Raw genomic sequence first — 18511 nt, forward strand, 5'->3', positions numbered from 1 at the left:
AGAGGGTGGAGAGTTACCAGGAGCCAGCCCAGAGCTCCCCAGGCCCCTGTGCAGCTTTGGCCTTGTCCATTCCCATCTGGCTGCCACAGCCCGACCTGAGCCCCTTGCAGTGCCCAATTCCCAAATGCAGAGGGGGATCCCAGCACACCATGGAAATGTTTTGATCTTTGCTCTCTTCTAGATTGGGATCATGACATGGCTTATATAGAAAATCTGGTGAATGACAGTTTGAAGAATCTAGAGCATGGTGGAGGCAAGTTCTCTGTGTGCCTTCCCTGACAAAATGATCACTGTCCATGTGGCAAGAGCTCACTCATGTGCCCTTTCCCTTAATACAAGCTCAGGGTGGAAGGAGACTGGACATCTTGCCCTGCTCCCTTCTGGAGCCCTGAGTGATCCCACAGGATGGCTCTCAATGGGAGGAAGGAGCATTTAGCTGTCCATTTCCTCCCATGTGCAATGCCAGTGTGTCCTTCCGTGTGCCCTGTGCAGCCACAGAGAAGAGCAGAGAGGGAAGGGGCCGGGCCCAGGGCTGTGCCCCGGGGCTGAGCCTTTCACAGCTCCTGTGCCGGCCCCAGGGAGCCTGAGCTGCTCCTGCTGCCACTGCCAAGCCCTGGCCCTGCCTGGGGCTTGGTTTGGAGCTGCTGGCAGATCCAGGGAGTCCTTTCCGCCCCAACTGCCCCACAAAGGGCTCTTCCATCCCAGTGTGGAGCCACTGCAGGCACGTGGTCCCCCTGGCCCTGCTGTGAGTGCAAGGCAGAGCCCAGGGAGTGCTTGGAGGGCACCAATCACCCAGGTGCCCTCACTGCCACTCGGGCCTGAAGGAGAAATGGATCTACTTTCCATTAAGGTCCTCCTAGATGGAAATATCAAGACACAGGAGATGAGAAATCCTTGGAGGCAGCCAAACACCTGGACCAGATGCTGAGTGACCTGGAGAGGCGCCGTGGTGGGTGCATTCCCTCAGCCTTGTCCTGGGGCTCAGCAGCCGGGGGCTTTGGCTGCACATCTGGACATGCCATGCCCGGCACAGTGGGAAGGGATCCATGGCAGCCTCGCTGCCCCGCAGCTGCTTCCACGCCATGCAGGGCTGTTCCCCAGCCTGGCCTGGCTGCAGCTTCTCCCCAGCCTCTGCAGAAAGGCATTTGCCATCAGCTGACAGGGAGCCCAAATGCACCATGGGCCATACATGCCCTGAGATCCCCTGCAATTTCCCAGTTTCCACGCAGGTCAGATGTAGGGACTGTTTCAGTGAGGGAGGGCCCTGGCCCAGCTCCAATAACCTGGCCATTTTCCTGATCCTTATCTATGACTTTGACAAGTATTGTCTCCTGAATTTGCCACCTCCTGAAATGCTGAATGAATCTGATCCAGCTGTACTTTTCCCTTTCTGAAGTGATGTCGCAAAAGTCCGTGCAGAAGGCACCATATCCTATAGGAAGCAATGGCTCTGTGCCAGCCCCTGCTGCAGGAAAGCTGGAGGCACCAGACACGGGCAAAGGCACCGGAGGTAATTGCTGTGCCAGGCTCAGCCCTCGGTGGGGCTGGGTGGCAGCAGCTCTTCCCCCAGGGCCTGCCCTTGCACAGCCCAGCAGCAGCCAAAGCTGGAGGCGCCTCTGGAGGCTTGGAGGCCTCTGGAGCTCGTTCACAGCCCCGGGGAAACGGGGCTCGTGCACCAACGTCCCTCCCGCTGCAGCTACTGAAGAGCTGGCGCTGAGAGCCCAGAGGCCCAAGGCACAGGAGCAGCCCCGAGCGGGAGCCCTGCCGCGAGCCCAGGGCCAGAGCCAGCGCTGGCTCCCGACTGGGCAGGGGCTGCACTGGGTCCTGACAGGGCCTGGCTCTGTGCCCTGGGGCTGGGGGAGCTGTCCCGGGGCAGGGAGGGCCAGGGCTGGCAGTGGCTGCTCAGGGATGGCTTTGGCCCCTGTCCCTCTCAGCAGCGCCTGCCCAAGCACCTGCGCTGCCCCCGGGCTCTCCTCCCGGCCTGCTGGGCTTTGTTGGGTGGCACAGCCGGTGCCCAGGGGCGGCAAGGTGCCTGCAGGGCCCAGCTCTGGGGGAAACGGAGAGCGTCCTGCCCGGATCCACCGTGCTGCCAGCTCAGCAGGGCAGCCCAGCACGGGCTCACACTCCCCATTGCTCCCACAGAAGTGCTTGACAAGTCAGACACCAACGCCCAGAATCCACGGAATACCCCAAGACTTTTCTGCCCCCAGGATGTGCGCAGGTCCTGTATGATAGGCACAGTAGTCACACTGTTCACTGTGCCACTTTCCATGGTGCTGTGTTATGTTGGCTTCCGGTGGTGGAAGGAAAAGAAACGGTAAGTTGTTGTTGATCTCTACCCTCCAGCTTCTTTAAAGGCTGCTCATACTCAGTTAACATTCCCAGGGAGGCTGCAGTGGAGTTGTGGCCAGTCCATGACTGTCCAAATGACTCTGCTGAGGGTTCTGCTGCTGCCCAGTGCTTTCATTGGCCTCTGAATTGCTGGGCCTTGTCCTGGGGGGCCGGCTGGGGCTGCAGCCAGGGCTGGCTCCCACTGAGGCTACATGGCCAAGAGCAGCCCCAGGGGCACAGGGCAGAGGCAAAGCACGGTGGGGAGGAGAAAGAGCAGGGAGGAGATTGCCCTGGAAAGGCAGAGGCGCTCTGGGGCCCGCTCCTGGCCAGGGACCCTGCCCAGAGCCGTCCCCTGCTCGCCGGAGCCGTGAGGGGCAGCTGTGCAGCTGGGCCAAGCTGTGCCAGCAGCTCCAGCCGTGCTGGGGAGCCTTGCCAGCCCTGGGCCCTGCTGTGCAGGAGGGTCCCTGTGTGTCACTGGCAGCTGGGGCCTCAGCCACCTCCTCTCTCCACAGTCGCGCTGCCGCTGCTCCAGCATCCCGGCCAAGAAGGCATGCCTCTCCCTCTCCCCCAGAGAGCCCAGAGACCCTCGGTTTTGACAGCTCTCACACGTGGCCTCGGCAGCAGCAGCTGCCCAAGAAAGCAGAGCACCAGCCCTCCGTGCCTCCCCCACGGCCCCCCAGCCCGGCCCTGAAGCGGAAGCCTCCTGAGATCCCCCCACCTCCTCCCCTCCCGAGCTCACCACCCTGGTTCAGCTAGGACTGCAACTGGCCAGCCACGCAGGGCTTGGGCCACCAACAGCTGGGGGCACCTGCTCTCCTCTACAAACAGCACGTGTCACCTATGGGCAACAGCCAGACTCAGTTTTCATACTCTTCGACCTTCAACAAGAAGGGCTGAAGATTTTCCCATGCCCTTTCTCATCCTTTACCACTTTGATTTTCATACAGCTTGGAGCTGGTCGCATCCCTTAAAGACTTTTCTAGCTCTGCATGTTTTACGTTACCTGAAGAAAAAAAAAATAAAAAAAATTCTTTGGTTTAAATTTCATTTTTAGTGTGGTTAGGCCGCTCACATTTTGAGCAATTAATTTTCTATGGTACTTCTTCTTCCCTTTTCATTGCTATCTATAAAAAGTTCATCTGGACATAAAAATCACCAGAATTACTGAGATTTACCTCAAAGCCCAGAGGAGAATCTAGCACAAAATATTCTCCCTGTGTACTGCACAACAAGAAATATTCAGAGGAAGACATAGTGGCAGCTGAGGCTCTTTGAATTCCCAGAATACTGAGCCTGCAGAGGAGGCAGACAGCCCTGGCAGTGGCTGAGGGGACTTTTCCTCACAGACTCCTCTGAAAGTGTGTCAGGCTCCTCCTGAGCTACAAACAATTCTCCATTCCTCAACAAAGCTACTCAGGTTCTTATCTTAAAGAGCAAAAGCAAATGTGGTCAGAAATTTCTCATCAAAGCCTGTTTGCAGAGAAACCCCACCATATGTGAGCAAATATTTCTTAGCATCAGTTCACTCAGAAGAAAGCCAACCCTGAATTGAGCAGCGCTTTAAATGAGGTTGAATTCTCTTTCCTCACCTATCATCCAGATTGGTTTGCCTCTTTTTTGTCCTAGAGAGAACATTAGAACGATTTGCTCTTGGCAGGACTCCTTGCATGGCTCCCAAACTGGTTGCTGTTCACCACGCCTTGCCTGGGCTCTTAATGCAGCCTGTTAGCAGCACCTGACATTGCCACCCTGTTCAGCCCTTGGGCACGGCTGGTGCCACGGTCCCCTCCTGGCTCCTGGCATGTCCCTGCTGGTGGAGGAGCCCTGCTGGTGCTGCTGCCTGCGGTCCTACTCCGCAGCCAAAGAGAGACTAAAGTCACTGCTTCGGGCAGCTCGTTTGAACGAGTTTAACGCTTGCTCACCTCTGTCCCAGACCTCTTCAAACCCACCCAGCAACACCATAAAGTCACCTCATCTACAGAGGTGAGCAGGTCTGAGCGAACAGAAGGTCGGCTTTCATGCACATTGGGATTTTAATTTAGTGGAAGCACTCACTCGTTCACAAGCCTTACTTGTCAAAGTGGATTGTGCGATGCTCTTGTGTTGCTTGTGTTAAAGAGAAACCAGAAGGGAGAAATGAGTTAAGAAATTGAGAAAGACACTTGGGGCGCAGGCTTGGCAGCCAAACGGAGCAGGGTGGCAGCCGGCCGCTTTGCCGGAATCCCCTTTCGTGCCGGACAAAGGCGGACGCGGCTCCGCTGCGGGGCGAGCCGGGCGCTCGGCGAGCGGCGCTGGAGCGGCGGCGGCCCCGCCCCGCCCGTCCCGCCCCGCCGCGGGCCGGGGCCGAGCGCTCGGCCGGGCGGGAGCTCAGGATGCTCGGGCAGCGCCGCGGGCCGGGCGGGCGCGATGGAGCCGCCTGAGGGCTGGGACCCCTACGGGCGGCCGGCCCGGCGCACGCAGTGGCTGGTCAGCGCCCTCGCCTACCACTACGGGCTGGACCGCGGCGTGGAGAACGAGATCGTCGTGCTGGCCACCGGCCTGGACCAGTACCTGCAGGAGATCTTCCACCACTTGGACTGCGCCGGTTCGGGCCGCATCCCCGGCGAGGACTTCCGCACGCTGTGCCAGGTGCTGGGGCTGGAGGAGGCGGCGGAGCCCGAGGAGTGCGCGGGGCTGTGGGACGGGCTCTCGGCCGAGCTCACCTTCCGCCAGTTCCACGCGCGGCTCTGCGGCCACTTCAGCACCCGCGCGGGGCCGCGGCTGCCGCTGGGCCGGGAGAGCGAGCACATCGAGACCCAGATCCGCCTGCGCAGCCCCCGCCGCCGCCGCCGCACCGAGCCCGCCGGCCGCGGAGCCGCGGGCAGCGCCGAGCGGCGGCCGCCGGGGCCCTGCTCCCGGGAGTGCTACGAGGAGACCGTGGCGCTGGAGCAGGCCGAGGACCGCATGGCCAAGCTGGAGGAGGAGAACGGCAGCCTGCGGGAGCTGGTGGAGGACATGCGCGCCGCCCTGCAGAGCAGCGATGCGCGGTGCCTGGCGCTGCAGGTGAGTCCGGGCCGGCTTCTGCACCGGCCTCCCGGGGGCGGCTCGGCTGGCCCCGAGTGCTTCAGGAGAGATGCTGCTCTCGCAGAATCAGTGTTTATAACCCCTCCACTGCCAGACTGAGACCGAAGTTGCTCGTTCATCCTCGGCATTAACTTTTTAGCAAAGTTTAGTTACAGGGAGGCTTTAAGCAGGAATGTATGGCACCGGTGTACCATCAATATAGTTGTGGTGAGCACTCTGTTAAAAGTGTAGGGCAGTTCAGCTTAACAAACCCAGGTGTACAATGCTGCTGCTGCTTCTACTGCACGTGCAGTCAGGATGTGCTGATACCATGTGCTGGATGTACACCAGTGCAGGGTTTTTCTTGAAGTGAGAAAGAACTTTTGGAGTCCTGCCTGCACAAGCACAAGCAGTGTCTCAGTGAGAAGTTCCTGTAAGGAACATTAGAAGGATGTTTTCCTTAGAGTGTGGTCACAAGAGTTCAGAGTTGGAGCCAGCTCTGCAGGCAGGCTGATGAATAGTCTGGGGCTCCTGTGCACAGCCCCATTAATTCCAGGGCTGGTTCTGCTGTACACACACTTAACAGCAGTTAAATTCCTCTGGCATGAAATAGCATGGAACAGGCAGAGCAGGGAAGGGCAGCATGGACCCATTGTTGTGGCAGGTCTCACCAGGTGGGATTTGATACTAACACAGCACTCACAGAACTCTGCTCCATCTGGGACACTTCCACTTGCAGTAGATGACTGCTGTCTTCACAATGTCCAGCAAGGCAGGTCAGAGACACTTTTACCATTTTCCTCTGGAAAAGGGAAAGGAAATCAGCAGCAAACACAAAGTCACCAGTCAGAGGTCCCAGGAAGAATGGAAACGACAAAGAGGAGAGCTCCAGAACACCCCCAGCTGCTCTCTGCTCTCTTCTTCTGAACACAACTTCATTGGAAATATCTTTTTCAGCAGACTGCCTGACTCCTGAGTACAGACCATAGTAATGACATGAAAACTACTCCGAAACTTGTGCAATAACATGGTAATGTGTAGTTTGAAAATTAATTGCATAGCTAGGTATTAAAAACTACTTTTCAGAGATTGTTTCCTTGTCTTTGTATTTGGCAAAGTTAGTTGCTGATCAACTCTATGTGACTGAAACAAAAAAAAACCAAACCAACAAAGCACAATCCAGCCCTTTCCAGTCTTCATTAAAACCCATCAATTTCTCCCTGCTTTGTGCTCCTGGTCATTGCAGGTGGGACTGCGGAAGAGCCATGCCAGCCATGCAGAAGGAGGATCCTGCTTCATAGGGAGAAAGACACCATTAACACAGAAGCACTCCCAGACCAAGTGCCTCCAGAGTGTCCTGGAGGAAATGGAGCTCATGCGGAGCTCCAGGGATGGGCAGATTGAAGAAGCCATCAGGTTCAGTCAGGAGCTGGAGAAGGAGCTGAAGAGCTCTCAGGAAGCTCTGGTCAGCCTGGAAGATTGCAACCGTCACCTGAAGAGGGAGCAGGCAGAGATGAGGAGGAAAGTGGAAGAGGCCAGACACGCTGTCCTGAACAGTCTTGGCAAAGTGAAGGAGCTGGAAGTGAGAGCTAAGGAGGTGCCACATCTGCAAATACACATCCAGCAGCTGGAATCACAACTGCAGCACGACAGGTAGGTTGGAGTCTGACAAAAAGTGCCTATAAAATCAGTGTTGGGACACAAGTGAGTTTGAGAATCTCTGGCTGGGGCTTATTAGATATCTCCAAAACACCTTGTAAAATCTGGCCAGAGGGAAATTAAAAGCTGCTCATCCATTTTCTTGGTTGGGTCTTTAGGAGATCTAGGAGTCTTCCAGGCCAAAGTCAGGATGCTGATCTACAGAGAGCTGAAGTCACTCCTCAGACACACAACAACAGGACTCAGCATGGTAATGCTTCAGGAAAGCCCCAACACAAACTGCTGACACTCCTTCAGAAACCATTGTCAACACACTTCTTTCGCTGCCTTTCCTGGTCCGTAGGTCCCATCCCAAGCCAGCTGTAATCAGATGGCTGACTCTCCATTTCATATTCAAGCTCTTCAGCTTGTCCTCAGAACTGGGGAAAAGCACACAAGGACAACTTCTGGCCTGTGGTTTGAAACTTGCTGTGACTTCATTGCTTCTTCACTGAGAGAACAGGCAATAGAGGAGAGAAGCTGAAACGTTCCTAAACCCACAAAAGAGTAGAGTGGGAATCTCAACAAAAAACACTAGCCAACTAAACCCCACTTTTGTAGTGGCATTAACAAATCCTTCCAGAAGTTAGAAAGGTGGTCACAAATTTAATAGTTCACTGCTTTTGTTGCTTTTAATCTCAGACCAAACTTGCACTCACCGGTGGTTATTAAGTGTTAGTCATCTCTGCCCAAGTTTCAGACTGACCTATGCAATAAAATCTAGTTTATATTTCCACTGACCCAAAGCAAAACCAGTATTTCTAGACATATTTTTACTTACACTACTAAATCTAGTATTTTAATAAATTGCATCTTCTGAAGTCCTTGCCTCTTCCTAAACTCACACTTCCTCTGTTTGCTTATAAGAAGAATTCATAGTGAGTTATTTGTGGCATCCTTGCTATTGTACTGTTTTATGAAGTGAGGAAATTCTAAAAATAACCATTTTGTCCAGTGTCTTTCTGCCAGCATTTGTATGTTAATACATGCATGGTTGCAGAAGATCAAAGAAAATAGAAGCATTTCTTTAAACGTTCATAGGATTTAAAAACCACTGCGAGGGCACGTAACATTCAAGGTGACTGTCAGGGGTCTCTGGAGGAGTGACACAAGTCCTGGTGCTAAAAGGGATCACACAGCTTGTCAGGGCTGTCACCTTCTCCTTGGCATGAGCATCAAAGATCTAAGATGGGTTCTTGTCCTGTGGAATTGCTTTTCCAAAGTATGATGAAGGATAAAAAAAGATCACCTTGAAACAGGTTAAAGGCAATGAACAACATCCACTGGCCTTGCAGTGCAGGAACTTCATGGGTTACATCAAAACAAAGAGTGCAAATTTAGAAATGTAAATGACATGTTTCTTGTAAGACAACCTTCATTTGTAATACCTACTTTTAAATTGCATGCTAATTTAAAGTGAGTGTCAAGCTCAGGAATGGTGCTGGACTGACCATTTGGGAACTACACCCCTTTTTTAGCCCTGTGGCACTTTAGCAGAGGCCCAGGCCAGCTTCCACCCCTTGAGATTCTCTGTTGGCCACAAAGCACCTGCAGCTCCCCGTCCAGTGAAACAGCTCTTGGTGCAAACAGTGTAACTCAGAGATGCATAATGATAATTGGGACTTGCATGCCTGTGCTCATATTCCGTAACACATGGAATGCCATCGCTCCACATGTTCCCAGAGTGGCACAAGAGGTGCCCAAACTGGCACAAAATGGTGAATAAGCAGTGCAGGGCTGTGTGTTAGGGTGGGGAAAGTGTTCAGCAGCAGCTCTGCCCCACACAGCCTTGGCTGTCCCAGCTTGTCCCACTCCCTCTGCTTGCTCCCACCGGTGCTCAGGCAGCCCAGAGGCCTCCTGCTCCGAGAGAATCACCTTCTGATGTGCAGGAGCCCTCATCCATGGGTGTGGCTCGGGTGAGCTGCTGGGAGTGCTTGGTGAGGGGAAGAGATGGGTTGGCTGAGGCATGGAGAGGGAGGGACAGCTGGGAATCCACAGGGTTCTGTCACTTGGCAAGAGTGTCATTGCCCTGTTGGTTAAGTCAGGTTTTGTTTCAGTTGCTGTACTGTTAAAGCCTGCCTGTGTTTCAGTCACCTTTCTAGTGAACAGTTTTCTCCCCTGCCAGCTGCCACACAGAGTTTGTGAGCAGGGTCTGGAGTTGGCAAGAGCTAATGCTGCAAGGTAGGGCTGGAGAGGAACGGGGGGGATTTGGGTGATCTGCAGAAAGCATTGACAATTGCAGATATCTCTCCTGAGAATTCACCCTGACTGGCTTGGTGAGCCACAGGCTTCCTCCAGCTAAAGTCCAATTTCTTCCAGAGAGGATCATATTCAAGAATGAGTCCAAGCTATGAGCTTTACACACTGTTCCTGTTTATAGTTTCATATTTATCGAGGAAATGCTTTCTTCTTTTAGGTTCAGATTTTAAAAGCTCTTTTATTATTCAAATCCCTCTTCTAGACCTTCATCTGAGACCTACTTGCAATCACTGATCTAAAATCCCAACCATGGCCTTGAGTTTTCCTCTGAAGTTCCAGTGGTGGTTTAGAAGGGCCTGGTCTTCCTCTGGGAATGCAGTAGGAAAACGGCTGCTGTGGTGTCCCAAAACCTCAGATTCTGTCTGGATAGGAATGCTTGGCTCCTCCCCTGGGTGGAGCTTCTTCCGATGGGATGATGGAATTTTATCAGCCATGCAGGGACACTCGCTGGCCCATTAACAGAAAATATCTCCTGGATGGAGGATGGGTTTGTGGAAGAGATAAAGAAAACTGTCTCATGAAGAGAAGATACCTGCCCCACCTCTTAACAGATGGCAAATAGAATACACACCTATTGTACAACCCAGCACAGGGAGGCACCTCCAGCTCTCCTGTCCAGCAGCACCATCAGGACACTGAGTTCCCAGTGTCCAGGGGGGTTTCGCGGTCACCCTGAGGGACACCACTGGTCACTGACATCCATCAGGCCTCTGAGCCATTGACCACAACCCCCTGTCTGTGACCTGCCAGGCAATTCCTCATTCTCCAAACTGTGCCTCCATCAGATCCACAGCTCACCAAGGGAGGGACAAGGATGCTGGGCAAGGCTGATGTGTCCAGGGCATTACAGAAGTCCAGGCTGGTGGCATCTCTAGCTCTTCCCTTGTGCACTGAGGCAGCCACTCCTTCATGGAAGGCCTCTGGCTTGGTCAGGCAGCACAGACCCACCCTGTGCTCCTCAAGGTTTCCTTTGGCATATCAAAGCATTGAAGAGGCTGGGTGGTTTTCCCTGCTGTTTTATTGACTGACTGTGCCCTTTGAGGACCACAAGAGGAAGCAGAGCCTTAAATTGCACATGAAGAGCAAATGCTGAAGTAAAGGCTTCACCTGGGCTGTGAAACCAAAGGGCTGTGTTAGCCATGGCCACCCCAAGGTGCCAAACTTCCAGCTGGGAAGCTGCTGACAGGAGGGAATGTGGCACTTGTCTCCAGCCAGAGATCACTCACTCCTCAGCATCTTGGGCTGGAGCTGACAGTGCCTGAGGAGCTCAGGAATCCTTGGATGTGATCTCCTGTGCCAGTGCCCAGAATACAGAGCAGTGAGCTCGACTTGGGGGGACAGGCCCAGCCCTTGGACACAACTGCCAGGCAGAACAAGCTCCCTCCCCAGGAAGGAAAATTCCAGTGCTGAGGTCAGTCCCCACCAAGGCCATGAGGTCACAGCAGGATTGAGAGATCAGAGCAGGCTCTGAGGTCAGAAAAGGCTCTGGGGTCACGGAGCCCTGTGGTTCTAGAGCATCACATTGTCCAGCTCCCGTGCCCAACACACCGGGAAGGGATCCACAGCAGCCTCGCAGGCCCACTGCTGCTTCCACGCCCTCTGCCTCAGGGAAACTGACACTGAAAAGGGGTTGGATAAGGCTGTGGGAGCCAGATGTGAATGGACAAGGCCAAAGCTGCACAGGGGCCAGATGGGAACTCTGGGTTGGCTCCTGGTATCTCTCCACCCTCTCTGCTGAATCATCCATGGAAAGGAAAAAGGCCCAGCCCCAGGCCCGTGGGGGCCCTCTCCCTCCCGCAGAGGAAACCCTCCCTAAAGGCCTGGGGAAAACCATGCCCAGCGCTTCCCGGGGAGCAGGGAGCGCTGTCCCGGGACAGGGGAGCCAGGCTGCCGGCTCATCTGCTCCCCGCGCTGGCAGCGGAGCAGCCTGGGCAGCCCTGGCAGGCAGGGCCACGGCCAGGAGGAGCAGCAGGAAGAGGCGCAGAGCAAGGGCCATGGTGCCTTGCCCTCTGCCAGTCGCGCAGCTCTTGCTGCCACCGCTGTCCTGACACCGCTGTGCCAACGCCAGCACCGCTGCTGCCACCGCCGCTGCTGCTGCAACAGTTGTGCTCAAGGACTGACTGGTGGCTCCTTGTGCTGCTGTGTGACCACGGGGCTCTGGGACCAAACATAACACTCAGGGAGCAGCAACAGTGCTGAACCATCTTCTGTGTGCGTCCACCATGCGTCCCTGGGTGAAAAGATGAGGCCTGTGGGGCAAATCCCCACTCTGCTCCTAAGAGATCTGGGGCTGCCCCAGGCCCAGTGTCTGTCGAGCTCTGAGCTGATGCCTCAGGCTCTGAAGCACTTCCGTCAGAGTCCAGCCTCACTGCACTGTTCTCAAGGCAAGCACCTACTGAAGGCTTCCCTCTTTTCCTGGGCATGCCACTGGAGGAGGTGCAGGCCCAGATGATCCCACATAGGATAAGCCGTGAATAGTAGGGATTAGGAGCCCAGATCTCCTTTCACAAGTTGCTTGGCTCTTCTGGAGATTCACAAGAGCACCTGTGGAGAGAGGAGGTGGCTGAGGCCCCAGCTGCCAGTGGCACACAGGGACCCTCCTGCACAGCAGGGCCCAGGGCTGGCAAGGCTCCCCAGCACGGCTGGAGCTGCTGGCACAGCTTGGCCCAGCTGCACAGCTGCCCCTCACGGCCCCGGCGAGCAGGGGACGGCTCTGGGCAGGGTCCCTGGCCAGGAGCGGGCCCCAGAGCGCCTCTGCCTTTTCAGGGCAATTCTTGTCCCTGCTCTTTCTCCTCCCCACCGTGCTCTGCCTCTGCCCTGTAGCCCCGGGTGCCTCCTGTGCCGCAGGGCACGGCCGCGGCTGTAAATGCGTTGGGCTGCAGCACAGGGCCAGGGCGTAGCGAGGCCCTTGTTGCACCTGCCGCGCTGCTCGGCAGCCCCATGGCAGCCCGGGCCCGCGGCCCTTCCCCGCCGGGGCCGCAGCTGGCCCGACAGGGGCGCGGCGGCTCCTGAGGCCCCGCCCGGCCCCCAAGGATGGGCCCTGCCCGCCCGCCGGGCCCGCAGCCCGGGCCCAGGGCTTTGCGGGAAGCTCCCTGCCGACTCTGCCCAACCTCGACCGACAGTGGCCCTTTGCTGCGCTGAAAAGACTGAAAATCCCCGCAGCACAGCGCATGAGGGACTCCTGCAAACCTCCCTAGAGACCATCAATACTCCTTTGTGCCTCATGAGGGATCCCTGCAACCCCAGCAGAGTTCCCAGAATATCCCCGTGTGCCTCATGAGGGATCCCTGCACCCCACAGCACAGATCCCAAAATATCCCTGTGTGCTTCAGAAGGAATCCATGCACACCAATGCACAGACCCCAAAATATCCCTGTGTGCCTCACAAAAGAGCCCAGCCTCCTGCCCACCTTAGCAAGAACTTGGCTCCTCTCCAGGCCATGATGGCAAGCACTAAACCGCCACATTCATCCCAAGGAAGTCAAGCCCCTGCCAGCCTTACAGATGTCTCCAGTCACCTGTGTACCATAGAAAAGATCCCAAATCCTCTAAGAACCTCATGAGGAACCCCATCCACAAGCACCACTTACAAAGGACCCAAAGCCCCGCGTCTCTTACTGCAACACCCGACAGGCACAACACCCCCTCTCCAGCTCGTGTGCCTCAGGACGGAGCCCGGTCATCTGCCAGCCTTACACGGGTCCCCCGTCACCTGCATGCCATAGAAAAGCCCCACTAGTCATTAACTCTAGCCAGCAGTGTGTTCCCTGACAGAAGCCAATTCCCTTCTGGGAATCAGGAACTCGTGCTGTGGGGCCGGCTGCACCTGTGGGAGCAATGGGGAGCGTGAGCCCGTGCTGGGCTGCCCTGCTGAGCTGGCAGCACGGTGGATCCGGGCAGGACGCTCTCCGTTTCCCCCAGAGCTGGGCCCTGCAGGCACCTTGGCGCCCCTGGGCACCGGCTGTGCCACCCAACAAAGCCCAGCAGGCCGGGAGGAGAGCCCGGGGGCAGCGCAGCTGCTTGGGCAGGCGCTGCTGAGAGGGACAGGGGCCAAAGCCATCCCTGAGCAGCCACTGCCAGCCCTGGCCCTGGCCCCCTGCTCTCAGAAAGTTTCCAACAAATCCACCAATAAATTCCAGGTTACCTCTGTGAATTGCACACTACAGTTTCCTTCGTTTTTTCCCAATACCTGGAGGTTCCTGTATATAGTGTTGGTCTTGAGGATCTCGGATTCTTTTCAGTCTTTTTTTTGTATTGAGACAGATGAAGCAGCCTTACTGGTTTTAGTTTTGGCAGGTCAGGTTTTTTTCTTAGCATGATGATTTAGTTATTATCTACATGTAAACTTATTTTTATTTATGGTTTTTTTGTTCCCCAAGCTATTATTTTGTCAATCTGTCATCCAGTTCTTAGTGAATCTTCCATATATGAACAATTTTTAATCTCTCTGTATAGGAATATAACAATCTCAGAAAGCTGTATTTTTAATTTTGATGACAATCTTTCTCCCCACTCCCAGCTTCTACCATGATCCTTTTTGAAACATCCCTGAGGATAGGTAGAGTTATTTGGGAAATGCATGGCTTTACCTGGGAATGGATTACTATTAGTTTTTGTGCTATAAACCAGCATTTCTTCAAGCTTCACACCACACCTGTCTGAATTAAAACAATGCTTGTGAGGAAGATGAAGAGCTTACACCTCAGAAATTAAAATTCCTGGGAGAAGGAGGAAGAAGAAAGGGTAAAACCCTGTTTCACAGGCTGTTTTTTCACTTCTACTACGCTAGAATATGGTAGACTACACCTGTCTTCAAATGTCATTTAATTCCAGAACAACTCTCTACAGTGCCAGACACCAGGACAAATTGCTCCAGACTTTGCCTCCCAATGCATCAGCTTTCATTCTCGTGAGATGTAGGCCTTCATTACAGTCTGATAAGAGCAAATCCACAGAGCAACCTTGCCACCGTGTGAATGGCAAGAAGAATTTCCTTGTGAACAGATGAATATGTCCCACTCAATCATGAACAAAATTTGCCTTGACTTGGAAGAAAGTAGACAAGGAGCCATGCAGTATTTGGGTTTTATCCAGTGACAAATGGGGCAAGAAGCTGTCACAACTTACCTTGTGTTCTACAGAACACAAGCACAGATACAGCCAATAATGCACCCACATGAAGGGACCTTCAGGACATTCCTTTATTTCTTAACAAGGAACGGGCAGCAAAATGCTGGCATTTATCTGAACTGGAAGCTGTGCTCCTCTCCTGTTTCTCCTTGAGCACACTGTGTGTTATTTGCAGATTTCACTGCCCAGCCCAGGAACCCTGTCGTGGCCAATTGCTAAATGACACAAGTACCAAAATACAGGAGCCACATAATCACCCCAGCACTAATCCAGCACTGCTTTGATGGTGCACAGGAGCACAGACTGGCTTGGCTTGGAAGGGACATTTAAAGGCCATCTAGTCCAATGCAGTCCCTGCAGTGAGCAGGGACACCTTTATCTAGGTCAGCTTGCTCAGAGCATGAGCTTGAATGTCTGCAGGGATGGATGTCCACCTCGCTGGGCAACCTGTGCCAGGGTTTCCGAACCTCCAGTGCAAAAAATGGATTTCTTTTGTGTGGTCTGAATCGACCCTCTTTTAGATTAAAACCATTCCCCTTGGTCTGGCAGAAAAGGCTCTACTAAAAATTCTGTCCCATCTCTTTTACAAGCCCGCTTAAGGTCCTGAAAGGCAGCAATCAGGTGTCTCTGGAGTCTTCTCTCTTCCAGGCTGAACACCGCCAGCTCTCCCAGCCTGTCTCCAAAGCAGAAGGGCTCCAGCCCTCCGAGCTTTTCTCCCTCCTCTGGACTAGATCCAAGAGGGCCATGTCCTTCCTGCGTGGGGAGCCCAGAGCTGGATGCAGTACTCTGTCATGGTAGAGATGGAGACAATACAAAGAAACACACTGCGTTTCCAGAAGGCTTCAAACCCTGTTTTTATTCTAGCATGCATGCTTGTTCTACATTCTTACAAAGCTCATAACTTTACACTTTGCTCATTGATCACGAGAGACAAGCAAAGTGCTCCTTGGAATAGGCAGTGGCACGTTTCTCTTATTTATCCTTCTTTCTTTCTTGGTTTCTATGTCAACGACCTTGGTAGGAAATTCAGGGGCAAAACATGGATCCTCTTGTCAAACATCTCAATGGCTCAAAGAAGTCCCTGTAAAACCTCTTCTGTAGCGGACACTTAGATGGCTAAGGCACCGTAGAGGATGTAAGCCTCTGGAGATAACGAAATGCTGAGTCAGAATAGCTAAGCCTGGAGTCTTCACTTAGGTCCTCTGGCCTAGCTTATCTCTCTGTGACCCTATAGTTTAGTTTTCCCTAACCCTTACAATTGGTCAGTTTTCAATCCCTCCTAACCCTTTATAAGTAGCAACCCTGGCCTATTCTGGATAGAAGAGCCGCCGTCGAAACCCTTCACGAACCCCCTGCAAATAAACCATCATGGAATCTCCGAGGCTGCCTTTTCCTCTCACTCCGTCTGCTTTGTGGAAACCACTGAGGCCACCACTTGAGCAAGCAAAGAGCTGAAATTATAAAAGAGCTGAAAATCACTAAGAGCTGATAATCATGGTGCTTGCTGAGGTTTCAGGCTATAGGGCACTTAGGCTTTGGACACTCGGCATGCTGAAGGCTGAGCTGCCTGGCCCGAGACTGCTCACCTGAAGGAACCCTGGACCCGTCTCGTTATCCAGCTAGAAGAGGCCCAGTGGTGGAACACTCTTCCACAGTACTCAGGTGGAGTCTCACCAGAGCAGAAGGGTGGAATCACCTCCGTCAAGCTGCTGGGCACTCTCCTTTGGATGCACATGGCTGGCTCCTGTCCAGCCTCTCATCTAGCAGCACCGCCAAGTCCTTCTTGGCACGGCTGCTCTCCATCCCTTCATGGCCCAGCCTGTGAGATCAGCTGGGCTGGGACTGTGTCACAACCCTTGGACAGAGCAGCTGGGCAGGATGAGCTCCCTGCCAAAGAAGTCCCCACACAACTCCACCCTGGCCATGAGGTCACAGCAGGCTCTGAGCTCACAGAGGTGCCAGAGCCCCGTGGTTGCACAGCAGCACAAGGAGCCACCAGTTGTCCTTGACCACAACTGTTGCGGCAGCAGCGGCGGTGGCAGCAGCGGTGCTGACGTTGGCACAGCGGTGTCAGGACAGCGGTGGCAGCAAGAGCTGCGCGACTGGCAGAGGGCAAGGCACCATGGCCCTTGCTCTGCGCCTCTTCCTGCTGCTCCTCCTGGCCGTGGCCCTGCCTGCCAGGGCTGCCCAGGCTGCTCCGCTGCCAGCGCGGGCAGCAGGTGAGCCGGCAGCCTGGCTCCCCTGTCCCGGGACAGCGCTCCCTGCTCCCCGGGAAGCGCTGGGGATGGTTTTCCCCAGGCCTTTAGGGAGGGTTTCCTCTGCGGGAGGGAGAGGGCCTCCATGGGCCTGGGGCTGGGCCTTTTTTCTTTCCAGGGATGGGTCACAGGGCCTGCAAAGAGGGTGGAGAGTGACCAGGAGCCAGCCCAGAGCTCCCCAGACCCCTGTGCAGCTTTGGCCTTGGCCATTCCCATATTGGCTGCCACGGCTCGAACCGACCCACTTGCAGTGCCCAATTCCCAAAGGCAGAGGGGGATCCCAGCACATCATGGAAATGGGTCTGGTCTTTGCTCTCCTCTAGATGAGCATGCTAGGAAGATTTCCCCAGCAGCTTGGCTCCATGAAGATTTGCAGCCTCTTAAGCCTCCTGCAGGTATGTTGTCAATGTTCCCCTCAGAGAATAATCATTGACAACCTGGCAGGATGCAGGTGACAGAAGCTTCTGTGGCTGTTGGGTTACAGGGGTGTCTGCAGGGAGGACTTTTCAGGCTCCATTCCTGATTGCTGCACACAAGCCCAGCTCCCGTCACAGGGGTGAGTAGTGTGTCCCTGCTGACCCCACAGGCTGAGCCCTGCTTCTGTGGGATCCATTCTGGGGGAAATGGAAATACTTCTCTAAAGGTCCTCTGAGAGGGAGGAACAAACCTAGAGGGGACAGTAAGTCCCTAGAGACATCCAAACACATGGAGAAGATGCTGAGTGATTGAGAGAGATGCCATGGTGGGTGCATTCCCTCAGCCTTGTCCTGGGGCTCAGCAGCCGGGGGCTTTGGCTGCACATCTGCACACGCCGTGCCCGGCACAGCGGGAAGGGATCCATGGCAGCCTCGCTGTCCCGCTGCTGCTTCCATGCCCTGCAGGACTGCTCGCCAGCCTGGCCTGGCTGCAGCTTCTCCCCAGTCTCTGCTGGAAGGCGTTTGCCATCAGCTCACAGGGAGCCCAAACTGCACCCCCTGAGAATCCCTTTGATTTCCTGGTCTCAGGATAGATCAGGCAGCAGCAGAGTTTGTGGTCTGGTGAAGCGATAGCCCTGGCCCCGCTCCAAGACTTCGATGACTTACAGAACCTTATTAATGTGCTTTCCAAACATTGCCTCCTGAAGGTGCCACCTTCCCACTGGGGAACAGCCCTACCTGATCCAACTCTCCCTTTTCCTTCCTGCAGAGATGGAAGGAGAGGCTGTGCTGAAGGCTCAGTTTCCCGGAGGAAGCAGGGGCTCATTGGCAGCCTCTGCTGCAGGAAGGGAGGCGATGCCAGGCACAGTGCCAAGAGGTAATTGCTGTGCCTCTGGGCCTGAGCCCGGCTGAGGCTTGAGCTGCCCTCTCTGCTGCTTGGCGCTCCTGGAACACAGCATTACCTGACCCCTGTGCAGTGCTGGGTTCCCTAGAGAAAGGGATCCCAACACACCATGACACCATGGGAGGGTTTCCATCTGTGCTCCTTTCTAGACTGGGATCGTGACTTTGATCGTTTGGAAATGCTGGTAAAGCACAGCTTAAAGACCTTGGAGCTTGGTGAAGGTAGGCTAACAGCAACCCTTTCCTAACTGAGTAATCATTGTCCAAGAGTAATCATGGTTCAGAGTAGTGTTCCTGTGTCATTTCCCTTAAGATCCTGTGAAGTTTGATGGATTCTAGGAATCCTGGCCTGCAAATTTCTACTTTGTACCCAACACTGATCCCACAGGATGGCTGTCAGTTGGAGGAAGGAGCATTTAGCTGTCCATTTCCTCCCGTGTGCAATGCCACTGTGTCCTTCTGTGTGCCCTGTGCAGC

The 18511-nt window shown here is 54.6% G+C and overlaps 1 protein-coding gene across 1 annotated transcript; it reads left to right on the forward strand.

Moving 5' to 3' along the window:
* Window positions 1–4737: 4737 nt before the first annotated feature.
* On the forward strand, window positions 4738–12527 carry LOC311158687 (EF-hand and coiled-coil domain-containing protein 1-like; the record flags this gene model as incomplete). Its single annotated transcript, XM_084214258.1, has 5 exons — window positions 4738–5373; window positions 6620–7026; window positions 7191–7282; window positions 11666–11766; window positions 12267–12527. The coding sequence occupies 5 exons, from the start codon at window positions 4738–4740 to the stop codon at window positions 12525–12527; spliced, it is 1497 nt and encodes a 498-aa protein (XP_084070384.1).
* Between the last annotated feature and the right edge of the window lie 5984 nt (window positions 12528–18511).

The sequence above is a fragment of the Fringilla coelebs genome (assembly GCF_963513975.1).
Source record: "Fringilla coelebs genome assembly, chromosome: 13".
Lineage (NCBI taxonomy): Eukaryota > Metazoa > Chordata > Aves > Passeriformes > Fringillidae > Fringilla > Fringilla coelebs.